At 49.3% G+C, this 15921-nt stretch overlaps 1 protein-coding gene across 1 annotated transcript in view; it reads right to left on the bottom strand.

Moving 5' to 3' along the window:
• AGPAT5 (1-acylglycerol-3-phosphate O-acyltransferase 5) overlaps positions 1–15396 on the bottom strand; it is a 167478-nt gene extending 152082 nt beyond the window's left edge. Inside the window, exon 1 of the mRNA XM_063916682.1 lies at positions 14919–15396. Within this exon, the coding sequence (XP_063772752.1) occupies positions 14919–15137 (219 nt within the window). The 5' untranslated portion in view covers positions 15138–15396. The remainder of the gene's footprint in view (positions 1–14918) is intronic.
• Between the last annotated feature and the right edge of the window lie 525 nt (positions 15397–15921).

Raw genomic sequence — 15921 nt, 5'->3', positions numbered from 1 at the left:
CCGGGTACTGCGGGCTCTAATAAAACGGTTTAGAGAGAAAACCTGACCCATGCCCTGGTGATCTAGTGGGATCGCCTGTATCGCCACAGTGTCCACCGCCAGCGCGCGAGGCACGCCTCCCACTGACCGCGCCGGATCGCGATAAAGACCAGTTCCCGCATGCAGGACCCACTTAACACCTCCCGAAGCGCGGCCATGCGATCCCGGAGAGCCCCCGTCGTGTGTGCCTGACAAGAAGAAAACCGGAGCCTCCTGCTGTAGTTACCCGGCAACCAGGGCTCGGGAGTGTACAGCGCCGCTGGGGAGAGCTGGAGCTGCAGCAGTGAATGTCCATTGACATGTAACACTCCTGCTGCCCTTGAAGTCTTCACTTTTTTCCTCAGAAAAAAAGCTCTTCTTAGGGCTGCCAGGAGCAGCCCCTCTGTTAAGTGCCTGCTACTGCAGCACCAACTACAGAACTGAGATCCTGTGCAGGGAGGTGGGGTGATATAGGAGGCGGCGCTATGCATTCTGGGAACAGTCAAAGCTTTGAGCCTGTTTGTGCCTCGGATCAAGATCCTACTTTACACCCCATTGTCCATTCCTTGTGGAGCCCAGTGTACCCCGCAGCAGAAAGCAATTGTTTTTACAACCGCAGCTCCAGTCTAAAGTGATGAGCTATTTCTTGTATCACTGGACAGGACACCCAATTACTTACTGCAGATCTCAGCTCACAGCCTACTGTGGTGCAAGCAGAAATCCATTTTTACTCAGGCTTTTGGGTGCCCAAAAACAGTAGTGCACCCAGTAGTTTGTAGTGGTTTAGCTCCATTAAGCAGCTAATCCCAGTGCATTTGGGTGCGACATCCGCGATACGTTAGGTCATCCGTGGCACTCGATCTCACTGACACAAACAACTGAATAGTTTCCGTCACTTTATACAGGAGCTGCGGACACAAAAACAATTGAATTCCCTCTAATTAAATAGAAAAAAAAAAAAAGAAGAAGGCTATTTCCTTTTAACAATTTTGCCTCCTGTGGCATCTTGGCGCATTTATCATGGTAAGCCTTCCATAAGGCTTCAGTATGACTTGTCGACATTTATAATCTAGACTGCACAATGCCGACAGATTGCATGTCCCCAAGTTCTTTATCATGAAGTGCATGATGTCGACACGGCTAAAAAGTCAACATGTTGAAATGTCATTAAGTCACCCTTACCCAAGATAAGTAATGTCGACATTTTGACTATTTAGACAAGTCCCACGTCAACATTTTAACCATGTCAACATGATACAATTCGAAAATGTGGCATCGATATTATGACAGCTTATACAGTAACTGTCAACATGGCGACTGCATACCTTCCTTGAAAGACATCATGGACGCCGGTGTGTGCTGCTAAACATCACTTGGATTTTTGGCTGCACACATATTTGGCCATTATGGTACGTGCTGCATCACTGATTTTTCCAGCACACCTGAACAGCCCACGTGGGGTCTAAAAAAAATAAGAATTTACTCACCGGTAATTCTATTTCTCGTAGTCCGTAGTGGATGCTGGGTACTCCGTAAGGACCATGGGGAATAGACGGGCTCCGCAGGAGACTGGGCACTCTAAAAGAAAGATTAGGTACTATCTGGTGTGCACTGGCTCCTCCCTCAATGCCCCGCCTCCAGACCTCAGTTAAGGAAACTGTGCCCGGAAGAGCTGACATTACTAGGAAAGGATTTGGAATCCAGGGTAAGACTCATATCAGCCACACCGTACAACTTGTGATAACTATACCCAGTTATCAGTATGAATAACAGCTGAGCCTCATTCAACAGATGGCTCAGAACAATAACCCTATAGTTAAGCAATAACTATATACAAGTATTGCAGGAGTTCGCACTTGGGACGGGCTCCCAGCATCCACTACGGACTACGAGAAATAGAATTACCGGTGAGTAAATTCTTATTTTCTCTAACGTCCTAGTGGATGCTGGGTACTCCGTAAGGACCATGGGGATTATACCAAAGCTCCCAAACGGGCGGGAGAGTGCGGATGACTCTGCAGCACCGAATGAGCAAACTCAAGGTCCTCCTCAGCCAGGGTAACAAACTTGTAGAATTTTGCAAACGTGTTTGATCCCGACCAGGTAGCAGCTCGGCAAAGTTGCAAAGCCGAGACCCCTCGGGCAGCCGCCCAAGAAGAGCCCACCTTCCTCGTGGAATGGGCTTTTACTGATTTAGGATGCGGCAGTCCAGCCGCAGAATGAGCCTGCTGAATCGTGCTACAGATCCAGCGAGCAATAGTCTGCTTAGAAACAGGAGCACCCATCTTGTTGGGTGCATGCAGGATAAACAGCGAGTCAGTTTTTCTGACTCTAGCCGTCCTGGAAACATAGATTTTCAGGGCCCGGACTACGTCCAGCAACTTGGAATCCTCCAAGTCCCGAGCAGCCGCAGGCACCACAATAGGTTGGTTCAAATGGAACGCTGATACCTCCTTAGGGAGAAATTGGGGACGAGTCCTCAATTCTGCCCTGTCCATATGGAAGATCAGATAGGGGCTTTTACATGACAAAGCCGCCAATTCTGACACACGCCTAGCCGAAGATAAGGCCAATAGCATGACCACTTTCCACGTGAGATATTTTAGCTCCACGGTCTGAAGTGGCTCAAACCAATGTGATTTTAGGAAATCCAACACAACGTTGAGATCCCAAGGTGCCACAGGAGGCACAAAAGGGGGCTGAATATGCAGCACTCCCTTGACAAACGTCTGAACTTCAGGCAGTGAAGCCAGTTCTTTTTGAAAGAAAATAGACAGGGCCGAAATCTGGACTTTTATGGATCCCAATTTTAGGCCCATAGTCACTCCTGACTGTAGGAAGTGCAGAAATCGACCCAGCTGAAATTCCTCCATTGGGGCCTTCATAGCCTCACACCAAGCAACATATTTTCGCCATATGCGGTGATAATGTTTTGCTGTCACATCCTTCCTAGCTTTTATCAGCGTAGGAATGACTTCAACCGGAATGCCCTTTTCCATCAGGATCCGGCGTTCAACCGCCATGCCGTCAAACGCAGCCGCGGTAAGTCTTGGAACAGACAGGGCCCCTGCTGCAGCAGGTCCTGTCGGAGCGGCAGAGGCCAAGGGTCCTCTGAGATCATTTCTTGTAGTTCCGGGTACCAAGTTCTTCTTGGCCAATCCGGAACGATGACTATAGTTCTTACTCCTCTCTTTCTTATTATCCTTAGTACCTTTGGTATGAGAGGAAGAGGAGGGAACACATAAACCGATTGGTACACCCACGGTGTCACTAGAGCGTCCACAGCTATCGCCTGAGGGTCCCTTGACCTGGCGCAATATCTTTAGCTTTTTGTTGAGGCGGGACGCCATCATGTCCACCTGTGGCCATTCCCAACGATTTACAATCAGCTGGAAGACTTCTGGATGAAGTCCCCACTCTCCCGGGTGGAGGTCGTGCCTGCTGAGGAAGTCTGCTTCCCAGTTGTCCACTCCCGGAATGAACACTGCTGACAGTGCTATCACGTGATTCTCCGCCCATCGGAGAATCCTTGTGGCTTCTGCCATTGCCATCCTGCTTCTTGTGCCGCCCTGTCGGTTCACATGGACGACCGCCGTGATGTTGTCTGACTGAATCAGCACCGGCTGGTTTTGAAGCAGGGGTTTTGCTTGACTTAGGGCATTGTAAATGGCCCTTAGTTCCAGAATATTTATGTGTAGGGAAGTCTCCTGACTCGACCATTGTCCTTGGAAGTTTCTTCCCTGAGTGACTGCCCCCCAACCTCGGAGGCTTGCATCCGTGGTCACCAGGACCCAGTCCTGAATGCCGAATCTGCGGCCCTCGAGAAGATGAGCACTCTGCAGCCACCACAGCAGAGACACCCTGGCCCTCGGGGACAGGGTGATCAACCGATGCATCTGAAGATGCGATCCGGACCACTTGTCTAACAGATTCCACTGAAAAATCCTTGCATGGAACCTGCCGAAGGGAATTGCTTCGTAAGAAGCTACCATCTTTCCCAGGACTCGCGTGCAGTGATGCACCGACACCTGTTTTGGTTTCAGGAGGTCTCTGACCAGAGATGACAACTCCTTGGCCTTCTCCTCCGGGAGAAACACCTTCTTCTGTTCTGTGTCCAGAATCATGCCCAAGAACAGCAGACGCGTCGTAGGAACCAGCTGCGACTTTGGGATATTCAGAATCCAGCCGTGCTGTTGTAGCACTTCCTGAGATAGCGCTACTCCGACCAACAACTGCTCCATGGACCTCGCCTTTATAAGGAGATCGTCCAAGTATGGAATAATTATAACTCCCTTCTTTCGAAGGAGTATCATCATTTCGGCCATTACCTTGGTAAATACCCTCGGTGCCGTGGACAGACCAAACGGCAACGTCTGGAATTGGTAAATGGCAGTCCTGTACCACAAATCGGAGGTACTCCTGGTGAGGTGGGTAAATGGGGACATGTAGGTAAGCATCCTTGATGTCCAGTGATACCATATAATCCCCCTCTTCCAGGCTTGCAATAACCGCCCTGAGTGATTCCATTTTGAACTTGAACTTCCTTATATAAGTGTTTAAGGATTTCAAATTTAGAATGGGTCTCACCGAACCGTCTGGTTTCGGTACCACAAACATTGTGGAATAGTAACCCCATCCCTGTTGAAGGAGGGGAACTTTGACTATCACCTGCTGGAGGTACAGCTTGTGAATTGCCGCCAGTACTACCTCCCTTTCCTTGGGAGCAGCTGGCAAGGCTGATTTGAGGTAACGGCGAGGGGGAGACGTCTCGTACTCCAGCTTGTATCCCTGAGATACCACTTGTAGAACCCAGAGATCCACCTGTGAGCGAACCCACTGGTCGCTGAAGTTCCGGAGACGGGCCCCCACCGCACCTGGCTCCACCTGTGGAGCCCCAGCGTCATGCGGTGGACTTAGTGGAAGCAGGGGAGGATTTTTGTTCCTGGGAACTGGCTGTTTGGTGCAGCTTTTTCCCTCTACCCCTGCCTCTGGGCAGAAAGGACGCGCCTCTGACCCGCTTGCCTTTCTGAGGCCGAAAGGACTGTGCTTGATAATACGGTGCTTTTTTAGGCTGTGAGGGAACCTGAGGTAAAAAAGTCAACTTCCCAGCTGTTGCTGTGGATACGAGGTCCGAGAGACCGTCCCCAAATAATTCTTCACCCTTATAAGGCAAAACCTCCATGTGCCTTTTAGAATCAGCATCACCTGTCCACTGCCGAGTCCATAATACTCTCCTGGCAGAAATGGACATTGCATTAATTCTAGATGCCAGCAGGCAAATGTCCCTCTATGCATCCCTCATATATAAGACTACGTCTTTAATATGCTCTATGGTTAACAAAATAGTGTCTCTGTCAAGGGAATCAATGTTATCTGACAGGGAATCAGACCACGCTGCTGCAGCACTAAACATCCATGCTGAAGCAATAGCAGGTCTCAGTATAGTACCTGAGTATGTATACACAGACTTCAGGATAGCCTCCTGCTTTCTATCTGCAGGCTCCTTTAAGGCGGCCGTATCCTGAGACAGCAGTGCCACCTTTTATGTCTCCCAGCGTAACCTACCCGTTGGCGGGAAAGGGTACGCCATTAGTAACCGCTTAGAAATCACTAGTTTCTTATCTGGGGAACCCCACGCTTCTTCACACAATTTATTTAACTCATCAGATGGGGGAAAAGTCACTGGCTGCTTTTTCTCCCCAAACATAATACCCTTTTTTTGGTAACCGGGTTAATGTCAGAAATGTGCAACACATTTTTCATTGCCGTAATCATGCATCGGATGGCCCTTGTGGATTGTACATTTGTCTCATCCTCGTCGACACTGGAGTCAGACTCCGTGTCGACATCTGTGTCTGCCATCTGAGGTAGCGGGCGTTTTCGAGACCCTGATGGCCTCTGAGATGCCTGGGCAGGCGCGGGCTGAGATGCCGGCTGTCCCAAAGCTGCGTCATCGAACCTTTTATGCAAGGAGTTGACACTGTCGTTTAATTCCTTCCACATATCCATCCACTCTGGTGTCGGCCCCGCAGGGGGCGACATCATACTTATCGGCACCTGCTCCGCCTCCACGTAAGCGTCCTCCTCAAACATGTCGACACAGCCGTACCGACACACCGCGCACACACACACAGGGAATGCTCTGACTGAGGACAGGACCCCACAAAGTCCTTTGGGGAGACAGAGAGAGAGTATGCCAGCACACACCAGAGCGCTATATAACAGAGGGATTTACACTATACACAAAGTGAATTTTCCCCCAATAGCTGCTTATATCACAATTTGCGCCTAAATTTATGTGCCCCCCCCCCTCTCTTTTTTACCCTTTCCGTAGTGTATACTGCAGGGGAGAGCCTGGGGAGCGTCCTTCCAGCGGAGCTGTGAAGAGAAAATGGCGCTGGCTGTGCTGAGGAAGATAGCCCCGCCCCTTCAGCGGCGGGCTTCTCCCGCTTTTTTTAATAATAATTATGGCGGGGGATTAGGCACATATACAGTTTAGAACTGTATTATGTGCATTTTGCCACTTAAGGTATACTAATTGCAGCCCAGGGCGCCCCCCCCCCCCCCAGCGCCCTGCACCCACCAGTGACCAGAGCGTGTGGTGTGCTGTGGGAGCAATGGCGCACAGCTGCAGTGCTGTGCGCTACCTTATTGAAGACCGAAGTCTTCAGCCGCCGATTTTCTCCGGAATCTTCCGTCTTCTGGCTCTGCAAGGGGGACGGCGGCGCGGCTCCGGGAACGGACGATCGAGGTCGGGCCCTGTGTTCGATCCCTCTGGAGCTAATGGTGTCCAGTAGCCTTAGAAGCACAAGCTAGCTGCAAGCAGGTAGGTTTGCTTCTCTCCCCTAAGTCCCACGTAGCAGTGAGTCTGTTGCCAGCAGATCTCACTGAAAATAAAAAACCTAACAAATACTTTCTTTTTAGTGAACTCAGGAGAGCCCACTAAGTGCATCCAGCTCTGGCCGGGCACAGATTCTAACTGAGGTCTGGAGGAGGGGCATAGAGGGAGGAGCCAGTGCACACCAGATAGTACCTAATCTTTCTTTTAGAGTGCCCAGTCTCCCGCGGAGCCTGTCTATTCCCCATGGTCCTTACGGAGTACCCAGCATCCACTAGGACGTCAGAGAAATAAGATTTTAGACCTACTGGTAAATCTTTTTCTCCTAGTCCGTAGAGGATGTTGGGGACTCCGTACGGACCATGGGATATAGACGGGCTCCGCAGGAGACATGGGCATTCTAAAGACTTTAGAATAGAATGGGTGTGCACTGACTCCTCCCCTCTATGCCCCTCCTCCAGACCTCAGTTAGAGAAACTGTGCCCAGAGGAGACGGACAGTACGAGGAAAGGATCTTTGTTAATCTAAGGGCAAGATTCATACCAGCCCACACCAACCACACTGTATAACCTGGAATATACGCAACCAGTTAACAGTATGAACAAAACAGTATCAGCCAACAACTGATCTTAACTGTAACATAACCCTTATGTAAGCAAAAACTATATACAAGTCTTGCAGAATTTTGTCCGCACTGGGACAGGCGCTCAGCATCCTCTACGGACTAGGAGAAAAAGATTTACCGGTAGGTTTAAAATCTTATTTTCTCTTACGTCCTAGAGGATGCTGGGGACTCCGTAAGGACCATGGGGATTAATCCAAAGCTCCAAACCGGGCGGGAGAGTGCGGATGACTCTGCAGCACCGATTGAGCAAACATGAGGTCCTCCTCAGCCAGGGTATCAAGCTTGTAGAATTTTGCAAAAGTGTTTGAACCCGACCAAGTAGCTGCTCGGCAAAGCTGTAAAGCCGAGACGCCTCGGGCAGCCACCCAAGAAGAGCCCACCTTCCTAGTGGAATGGGCCTTTACCGAATTTGTACCGGCAATCCAGCCGTAGAATGAGCCTGCTGAATCGAGTAATAGTCTGCTTAGAAGCAGACTATGTTGGCCGCATACAGGACAAACAGAGCTTCCGTTTTCCTAATCCGAGCCGTCCTGGCTACGTATATTTTTAAGGCTCTGACTACCTCAAGGGATTTGGAATCCTCCAAGTCTCCCGTAGCCACAGGCACCACAATAGGTTGGTTCATATGAAACAATGACACCACCTTAGCTAAAAATTGAGGACGAGTCCTTAACTCTGCTCTATCCACATGGAAAATGAGATAGGGGCTCTTAAGAGACAAGGCCGCCAATTCGGACACCCGCCTTGCAGATGCCAAAGCCAACAACATGACCACCCTCCAAGTGAGAAACTTTAACTCAACCGTTTGAAGAGGCTCAAACCAGTGAGATTTTAGGAACTGTAACACCCTGTTAAGGTCCCATGGTGCCACTGGGGGCACAAAAGGGGGCTGGATGTGTAGCCCTCCCTTTTCAAAAGTCTGGACTTCTGGGAGAGAAGCCAATTCTTTCTGGAAAAATATAGATAGGGCCGAAATCTGTACCTTGATGGAGCCTAACTTTAGGCCCATATCCACTCCTGTCTGTAGAAAATGGAGAAACCGGCAGAAATGGAAATCTGCTGTAGGAGCATTCTTGGCTGCACACCAAGATACATACATTCTCCAGATACGGTGATAATGTTTCGCCGTCACCTCCTTTCTAGCCTTTATTAGAGTAGGGATGACTTCTTCCAGAATACCCTTCCTAGCTAGGATTCGGTGTTCAACCGCCATGCCGTCAAACGTAACCGCGGTAAGTCTTGGAATACGCAGGGCCCCTGCTGTAACAGGTCCTCCCTGAGAGGAAGAGGCCAAGGATCTTCTGTGAGCAGTTCCTGAAGATCTGAATACCAGGCCCTTCGAGGCCAATCTGGAACAATGAGTATTGTCTGCACTCTTTTTCGTCTTATGATTCCCAATATTTTTGAGATGAAAGGAAGAGGAGGGAAAACATAGACCGACTGAAATACCCATGGTGTCACCAGGGTGTCCATCGCTACTGCCTGAGGGTCCTTGACCTGGCACAATACCTCCGAAGCTTTTTGTTGAGGCGTGACACCATCATGTCTATTTGAGGAAGTCCCCAAAGACTTATTTCTGCATAAACTTCTTGATGAAGTCCCCACCTCCTGGATGGAGATCGTGTCTGCTGAGGAAGTCTGCTTCCCAGTTGTCCACTCCCGGAATGAATACTGCTGACAGAGTACATACGTGATTTTCTGCCCAGCGCAAAATCCTGGTGGCTTCCGCCATTGCCACTCTGCTCCTTGTCCTGCCTCGGGGGTTTACATGAGCCACGGCTGTGACGTTGTCCGATTGAATTAGAACTGTTAGGTCACAAATAATATTTTCCGCTTGTCGTAGGCCGTTGTATATGGCCCTCAATTCCAGTATGTTGATGTGTAGACAAGCCTCCTGGCTTGAACACAGTCCCTGAAAATTCCTTCCTTGTGTGACTGCTCCGCATCATCGAAGGCTCGCGTCCGTGGTCACCAGAACCCAGTCCTGAATGCCGAACCTGCGACCCTCTAGAAGGTGAGCACTCTGCAGCCACCACAGGAGAGACACCCTGGCCCTGGGGTACAGGGTTATTTTCTGATAAATTTGAAGGTGGGACCCGGACCACTTGTCCAGAAGGTTCCACTGAAAAGTCCTCGCATGAAACCTGCCGAAGGGGGTGGCCTCGTAGGTCGCCCCCTTTTCCCCAGTACTCGAGTGTATTGATGGACTGACACTCTTTTCGGTTTTAACAGGTCTCTGACCATGTTCTGGAGTTTCTGGGCTTTTTCCATCGGGAGAAAAACCCTCTTTTGTTCTGTGTCCAGAATCATGCCTAAGAAAGACAGCAGAGTCGTTGGAACCAACTGTGACTTTGGTAGATTTAGAATCCCGCCATGTTGCTGTAGTACTCTCAGGGAGAGCGACACGCTTTTCTGCAACTGTTCCTTTGATCTCACTTTTATCAGGAGATCGTCCAAGTACGGGATAATTGTGACTCCTTGCCTGCGCAGGAGCACCATCATTTCCGCCATTACCTTGGTGAATACCCTCGGGGCCGTGGAAAGCCCAAACAGCACGTCTGAAACAGGTAATGACAGTCCTGTACAGCGAATCTCCGGTATGCCTGATGAGGAGGATATATGGGTACATGAAGGTATGCATCCTTTATGTCTAGTGACACCATAAAATCCCCCCCTTCCAGGCTGTAGATAACTGCCCTGAGCGATTTCATCTTGAACTTTAACCTTTTTAAGTACAGGTTCAGGGATTTTAAATTTAGAATGGGTCTGACCGAGCCATCCGGTTTCGTGACCACAAATAGGGTTGAATAGTACCCTTTTCCCTGATGTATTAGGGGAACCTTGATAATCACTTGCTGTTGACACAGCTTTTGAATTGCAGATAAAACTATCTCCCTCTCTGGGGGAGAAGCTGGTAAAGCCGATTTGAAAAATCGGCGAGGAGGCACGTCTTCGAATTCCAGCTTGTAGCCTTGGGATACTATTACCATCGCCCAAGGATCCACGTCCGACTGACCCCAGACGTGGCTGAAGAGTCGAAGACGTGCCCCCACCGGTGCGGACTCCTTCAGTGGAGCCCCAGCGTCATGCAGTGGATTTAGTAGAAGCCGGGGAGGACTTCTGTTCCTGGGAATTGGCCGTAGCAGGCATTCTTTTCCCTCTACACTTGCCTCTGGCGAGGAAGGAAGAGCCCGACCTCTTCTGGACTTATGCGGCCGAAAGGACTGCATCTGATAATGTGGTGTTTTCTTTTGCTGTGGGGGAGCATAAGGCAAAAAAGTAATTTTACCCGCGGTAGCTGTGGAAATCAGGTCCGCGAGACCTTCCCCAAATACAACCTCACCCTTGTAAGGTAAAACTTCCATATGCCCCTTTGAGTCGGCATCACCCGTCCATTGGCGGGTCCACAGTGCTCGCCTAGCCGAGATAGCCATGGCGTAGGCCCTTGAACCTAGTAGCCCGACGTCTCTCAGAGCGTCTCTCATATATAAGACTGCGTCTTTGATGTGACCTAAGGTCAACAAATTGGTATCCCTTTCTAGGGTATCAGTATAAGCTGACAAGGTATCTGTCCAATCTGCTACCGTGCTACAAACCCAAGCCGTTGCTATTGCCGGTCTGAGCAAAGCACCCGTATGTGTATTGGAGACGGTAGCGCCACCTTCTTGGATAAGCGCGTTAAAGCCTTGTCCACCCTGGGCGAGGATTCCCACCGTACCGTCCTGTGCAGGGAAAGGATACGCCATAAGAATTCTTTTGGGAATCTTCAGTCCTTTGTCTGGAGTTTCCCAAGCTTTTTCAAATAATGCGTTCAGCTCATGAGATGGGGGAAATGTTACCTCAGGTTTCTTTTCCTTAAACATGTGTACCCTCGTGTCAGGGACAGAGGGGTCATCTGTGATATGCAAAACATCTTTTATTGCAATAATCATATAATGAATACTTTGGGCCACCCTTGGGTGTAACCTTGCATCATCGTAGTCGACACTGGAATCAGAATCCGTGTCGGTATCAGTGTCTGCTATTTGGGATAAGGGACGTTTTTGAGACCCTGAAGGGCCCTGTGACACAGTTAAAGCCATGGATTGACTCCCTGCTTTTTCCCTGAACTCTGCTTTGTCCAATCTTTTATATAATAAAGTCACATTTGCATTGAAAACATTCCACATGTCCAACCAATCAGGTGTCGGCGTTGCCGACGGAGACACCACAATCATCTGCTCCACCTCCTCCTTAGATGAGCCTTCCGCTTCAGACATGCCGACAGACACGTACCGACACCCCCACACACTCAGGGATATATCTATATGGAGACAGTTCCCCCAATAAGGCCCTTTGGAGAGACAGAGAGAGAGTATGCCAGCACACACCCAGCGCCACCGGACTGGAATAAAATCCCAGTAGTACAGTGCTTTTATTGTAAATATATATATATATATATATATATATATATATATATATATATATATATATATATATACATACATACACACACTTCACTGCGCCAATTACATGTGCCCCCCCCCCCTCTTTTATGCCCTCTGTAACCGTGTTCAGCAGGGGAGAGTCCGGGGAGCCAGCTTCTGCAGTGTGCTGTGGAGAAAATGGCGCTGGTTAGTGCTGGAAGGATCAAGCCCCGCCCCCTCACCGGCAGGCTTCGGTCCCGCTCAAATTATTTATACTGGCGGGGGTTTATTAATATACTGCCTCTGCAGTATCTATTTTATATGCCAGTGTCCCTTGAGGTTAATAATGCTGCCCAGGGCACCCCCCCTGCGCCCTGCACCCGTACAGTGCCTGTAGTGTGTGATCTGTGTGGGAGCAATGGAGCGCAGCGTTACCGCTGCGCATTACCTCAGTGAAGATCATGAAGTCTTCTGCCGCCTTTGAAGTCTTCTTTCTTCTCATACTCACCCGGCTTCTATCTTCCGGCTCTGTGAGGAGGACGGCAGCGCGGCTCCGGGACGAACGGCGAGGGTGAGACTTGCGTTCCGACTCCCTCTGGAGCTAATGGTGTCCAGTAGCCTAAGAAGCAGAGCCTATCATTTAAGTAGGTCTGCTTCTCTCCCCTCAGTCCCACGATGCAGGGAGCCTGTTGCCAGCAGTGCTCCCTGAAAATAAAAAACCTAACAAAAGTCTTTCAGAGAAACTCAGGAGAGCTCCCCTGCAGTGCATCCAGTCGCTTCTGGGCACAGGATCTAACTGAGGTCTGGAGGAGGGGCATATAGGGAGGAGCCAGTGCACACCCATTCTATTCTAAAGTCTTTAGAGTGTCCATGTCTCCTGCGGAGACCATCTATACCCCATGGTCCTTACGGAGTCCCCAGCATCCTCTAGGATGTAAGAGAAAAGGACTTTTTTGTTTAGGTCATTATTTCCTGCTGGTTTCTGCAATGGTAACATGAAAATGCTACCCCCAGTCTACTGCTTACCTCCTTCATTAACACTCACTCTGCATACTCGTTATTTTATCTAAATTGTAGGATGACTAAATGATCATATAAAAAGAATCCATTATAGTATAGATTTCAGTTTATAACAGTAATGAAAAGGGGCCCATGCACAAGCAATTGTGGCAATTCCCAGGTCTGCCAATGCCTAGGTTGGGGGAAATCGGCAAAATCCAACATGTTGGACAATATCAATTCATTGCTTCTGATCCAAAAATGATCATAATCAGATAAGATAGGGATTTTTAACATATATTGTGACGAACCCCGGAAAAAATCACGAATCACCAGAGTCTGCCAGTTGCTTTAGATGGGACCTACAATACCCAGAAATAACTGAACCACCCCATAAGACAAATGTTGCTTTCTTATTATTAACAAACAAATTGGTTAAAATGAAACCAGCATTTTCTATTTGCCTCCATACGTCAAGGCACACGCTTGTAACTTTGAATTATACCGTGTTCAGACTGACCTTAGCGGGTTACACCCGGGACTCGGGCACGAGACCTTCCCAGGTGCAACCCGCTTGAGACCCCGTCCAGACTGGCGGCCCCAACACAGCAATATGCCGTGTCGATGACGTCACCGGGTCACATGCAGGGGCGGCGCTTGGAGATCAGATGATCTACAAGCGCCGCCTGCTCCAATAGTGTTGAAGTGTCCCGAGTCGCATCGACCCGGGAACACTTAACACCGTTCACACTTGCGCCTGACCCGGTATTGACCCGGGAATAACCCTTCTTTATTCCCGGGTCAAACGACCCGGGAATTTGTCCTGGACCCCGTTCACACTGTACATAAATCCGGATTACTGCGCATTCACGTGCAATAACCCGGATTTTTCAAGGCAGTGTTTTCAAGGTATAAGTAATCATCTACAGAGGTGTTTCAATATTCATTGAAATTGTGACTTTTTATTTGAGGTGGGACTTGTATTTTTGCTTGTACATAACATGAGAACTTTGAAATCTGGTGGACAACTATGCAATAGATAGCACCAATCCTTGTGTATCCCTATAGATCACAGGTTCTCAAACTCGGTCCTCAGGACCCCACACGGTGCATGTTTTGCAGGTCTCCTCACAGAATCACAAGTGACATAATTAGCTCCACCTGTGGACCTTTTAAAATGTGTCAGTGAGAAATTAATACACCTGTGCACCTGCTGGGTTTCCTGCAAAACATGCACTGTGTGGGGTCCTGAGGATCGAGTTTGAGAACCACTGCTATAGATTGTAAGCTTGCGAGCAGGGCCTTCCTACTTCTATGACTGTTATTACCCAGTGTTGTTATATCAGTTATTTCCAATTGTAAAGCGCAACAGAATTTGCTGCGTTATATAAGAAACGGTTAATAAATAAATGAGGATACATAACAGGACTGTCTGTCACATTTCTTATTTTATGCTATATGAGATACTGTAGTACATTTGTACATTTTGAGGGGGGGGGGGGGGATTAGCAGAACTAGCAAAGTACTGATTGCATGCAAGCTAAAGAATAGTCTTTATCTTATGGCATGAAGTGGAAATCACTAGGTACAGTACACAGTGGGTCACAAAGGTTTATCTACAAAACACCAATAGTGCATATCAATGTCACATGTATCCAATGGCAGTTAATGTATAAGGTGACTGCAGCATGGGCAGTCATTTCTAGCATCCCATCCCACAGTCAAGGTCACTCCAGTACCACAGCCTGCACTTACTCATACAGCACGGCCATGCATCCCAAATGAATGGAGTTGTCTGGATTTGGATTTTCCAGTAACGGAAAAAGTTTTAAAGGGACGGTGACAATTTAGGCAGAGGCAGCGGTAATGCAACTGAGTGGCATTAGGGGGACACCAGGGAGGGCTATTACAGACATGCCCGGCACTAGACCGCTAGGACACACGCACCCGCCACCCTACATTACTGATGACAGACATGACACCCATGTGCCCCCCTCCCCCAGGGCCCAGAGAGCCCACAGACAGCCCTGACCTGGACCCCGGTGTAGTGCTGGAAGAAGAAGAGCACCATGCTCTGGTAGAAGGTGTACAGCCGGTCGTCTCCCCGCCGGTACAGGCTCTCTGGCAGGACGGTGCTTAGGGCCCTCCAGCACCCCCAGGCCAGCAGGTAAGTGGGTGCCGTGCCCAGCATGAGGGCGGCGGGCAGCATGTAGCGCAGGGAGTAGGTGTGCAGCACGGCGGACAGCAGCATGGTGGCATCGGCTACGATGCTGGCTCACACCCCAGGAAGTGAGTAGTGCCGCTGCCTGACACACTACTACTGCACCTACTGATACCCGGCAACACGTGAGGGGGAGGGGCCGGAGGCCCCGTGCTGCTGGGTGACAGCTGGAAGAGGAGGGGCGGCTGCATGGCTACTGGTCTGGTAGAGTTTCTGCAGTTGTGATAACACAACTACACGCCAGCACGAGGTCGCTTAAGATGGGTGCGGGCCACACTGGCATCACTGCTGCAGCCTATGGTCACTGCAGGCTAGGCAGGGAGTCAGTGGGCTGCTCCGAGGCGCTCTGATATCACACGTAAGGTGAACTAGGCTCCATCTTTGTAACTGGAAAATGCCCTTACTGTACATACATTGGATAGCATTATACAGTTTACTAAGCCTTGGTGGAGATAAAGTGAGATAAAGTACCAGCCAATCAGAATCTAACTGCATGTTACAGGCTGTGTTTCAAAAGTAACAGTTAGGAGATGGTTGGTTGGTACAGTACTTTATCTCTGTGCACTTTATCTCTCTTCAAGGCTTTGTACATAGACCTCTTATACCATTTTAAGATAGAAATATCTAAAATCCCGGCTTTTACATGGCATTTGAGTGCCGGGTTGTTGTGACGGTCGCTGCCTGACTCCCCAGTACACACAGACAAGCAAATTACCAAATTTCTACCCTGGAATCTGCTATCAACATGGGTATTTCTTCTGTATGAATGGGTCGAAATCCTGGGAATTTCAACTAACTGGGGTTGACCCTTTCA

The sequence above is a fragment of the Pseudophryne corroboree genome, chromosome 4 (assembly GCF_028390025.1).
Source record: "Pseudophryne corroboree isolate aPseCor3 chromosome 4, aPseCor3.hap2, whole genome shotgun sequence".
NCBI lineage: Eukaryota > Metazoa > Chordata > Amphibia > Anura > Myobatrachidae > Pseudophryne > Pseudophryne corroboree.
Note: the sequence above shows the minus strand (reverse complement) of the source record. Positions and strands in the feature narration are given on the sequence as shown.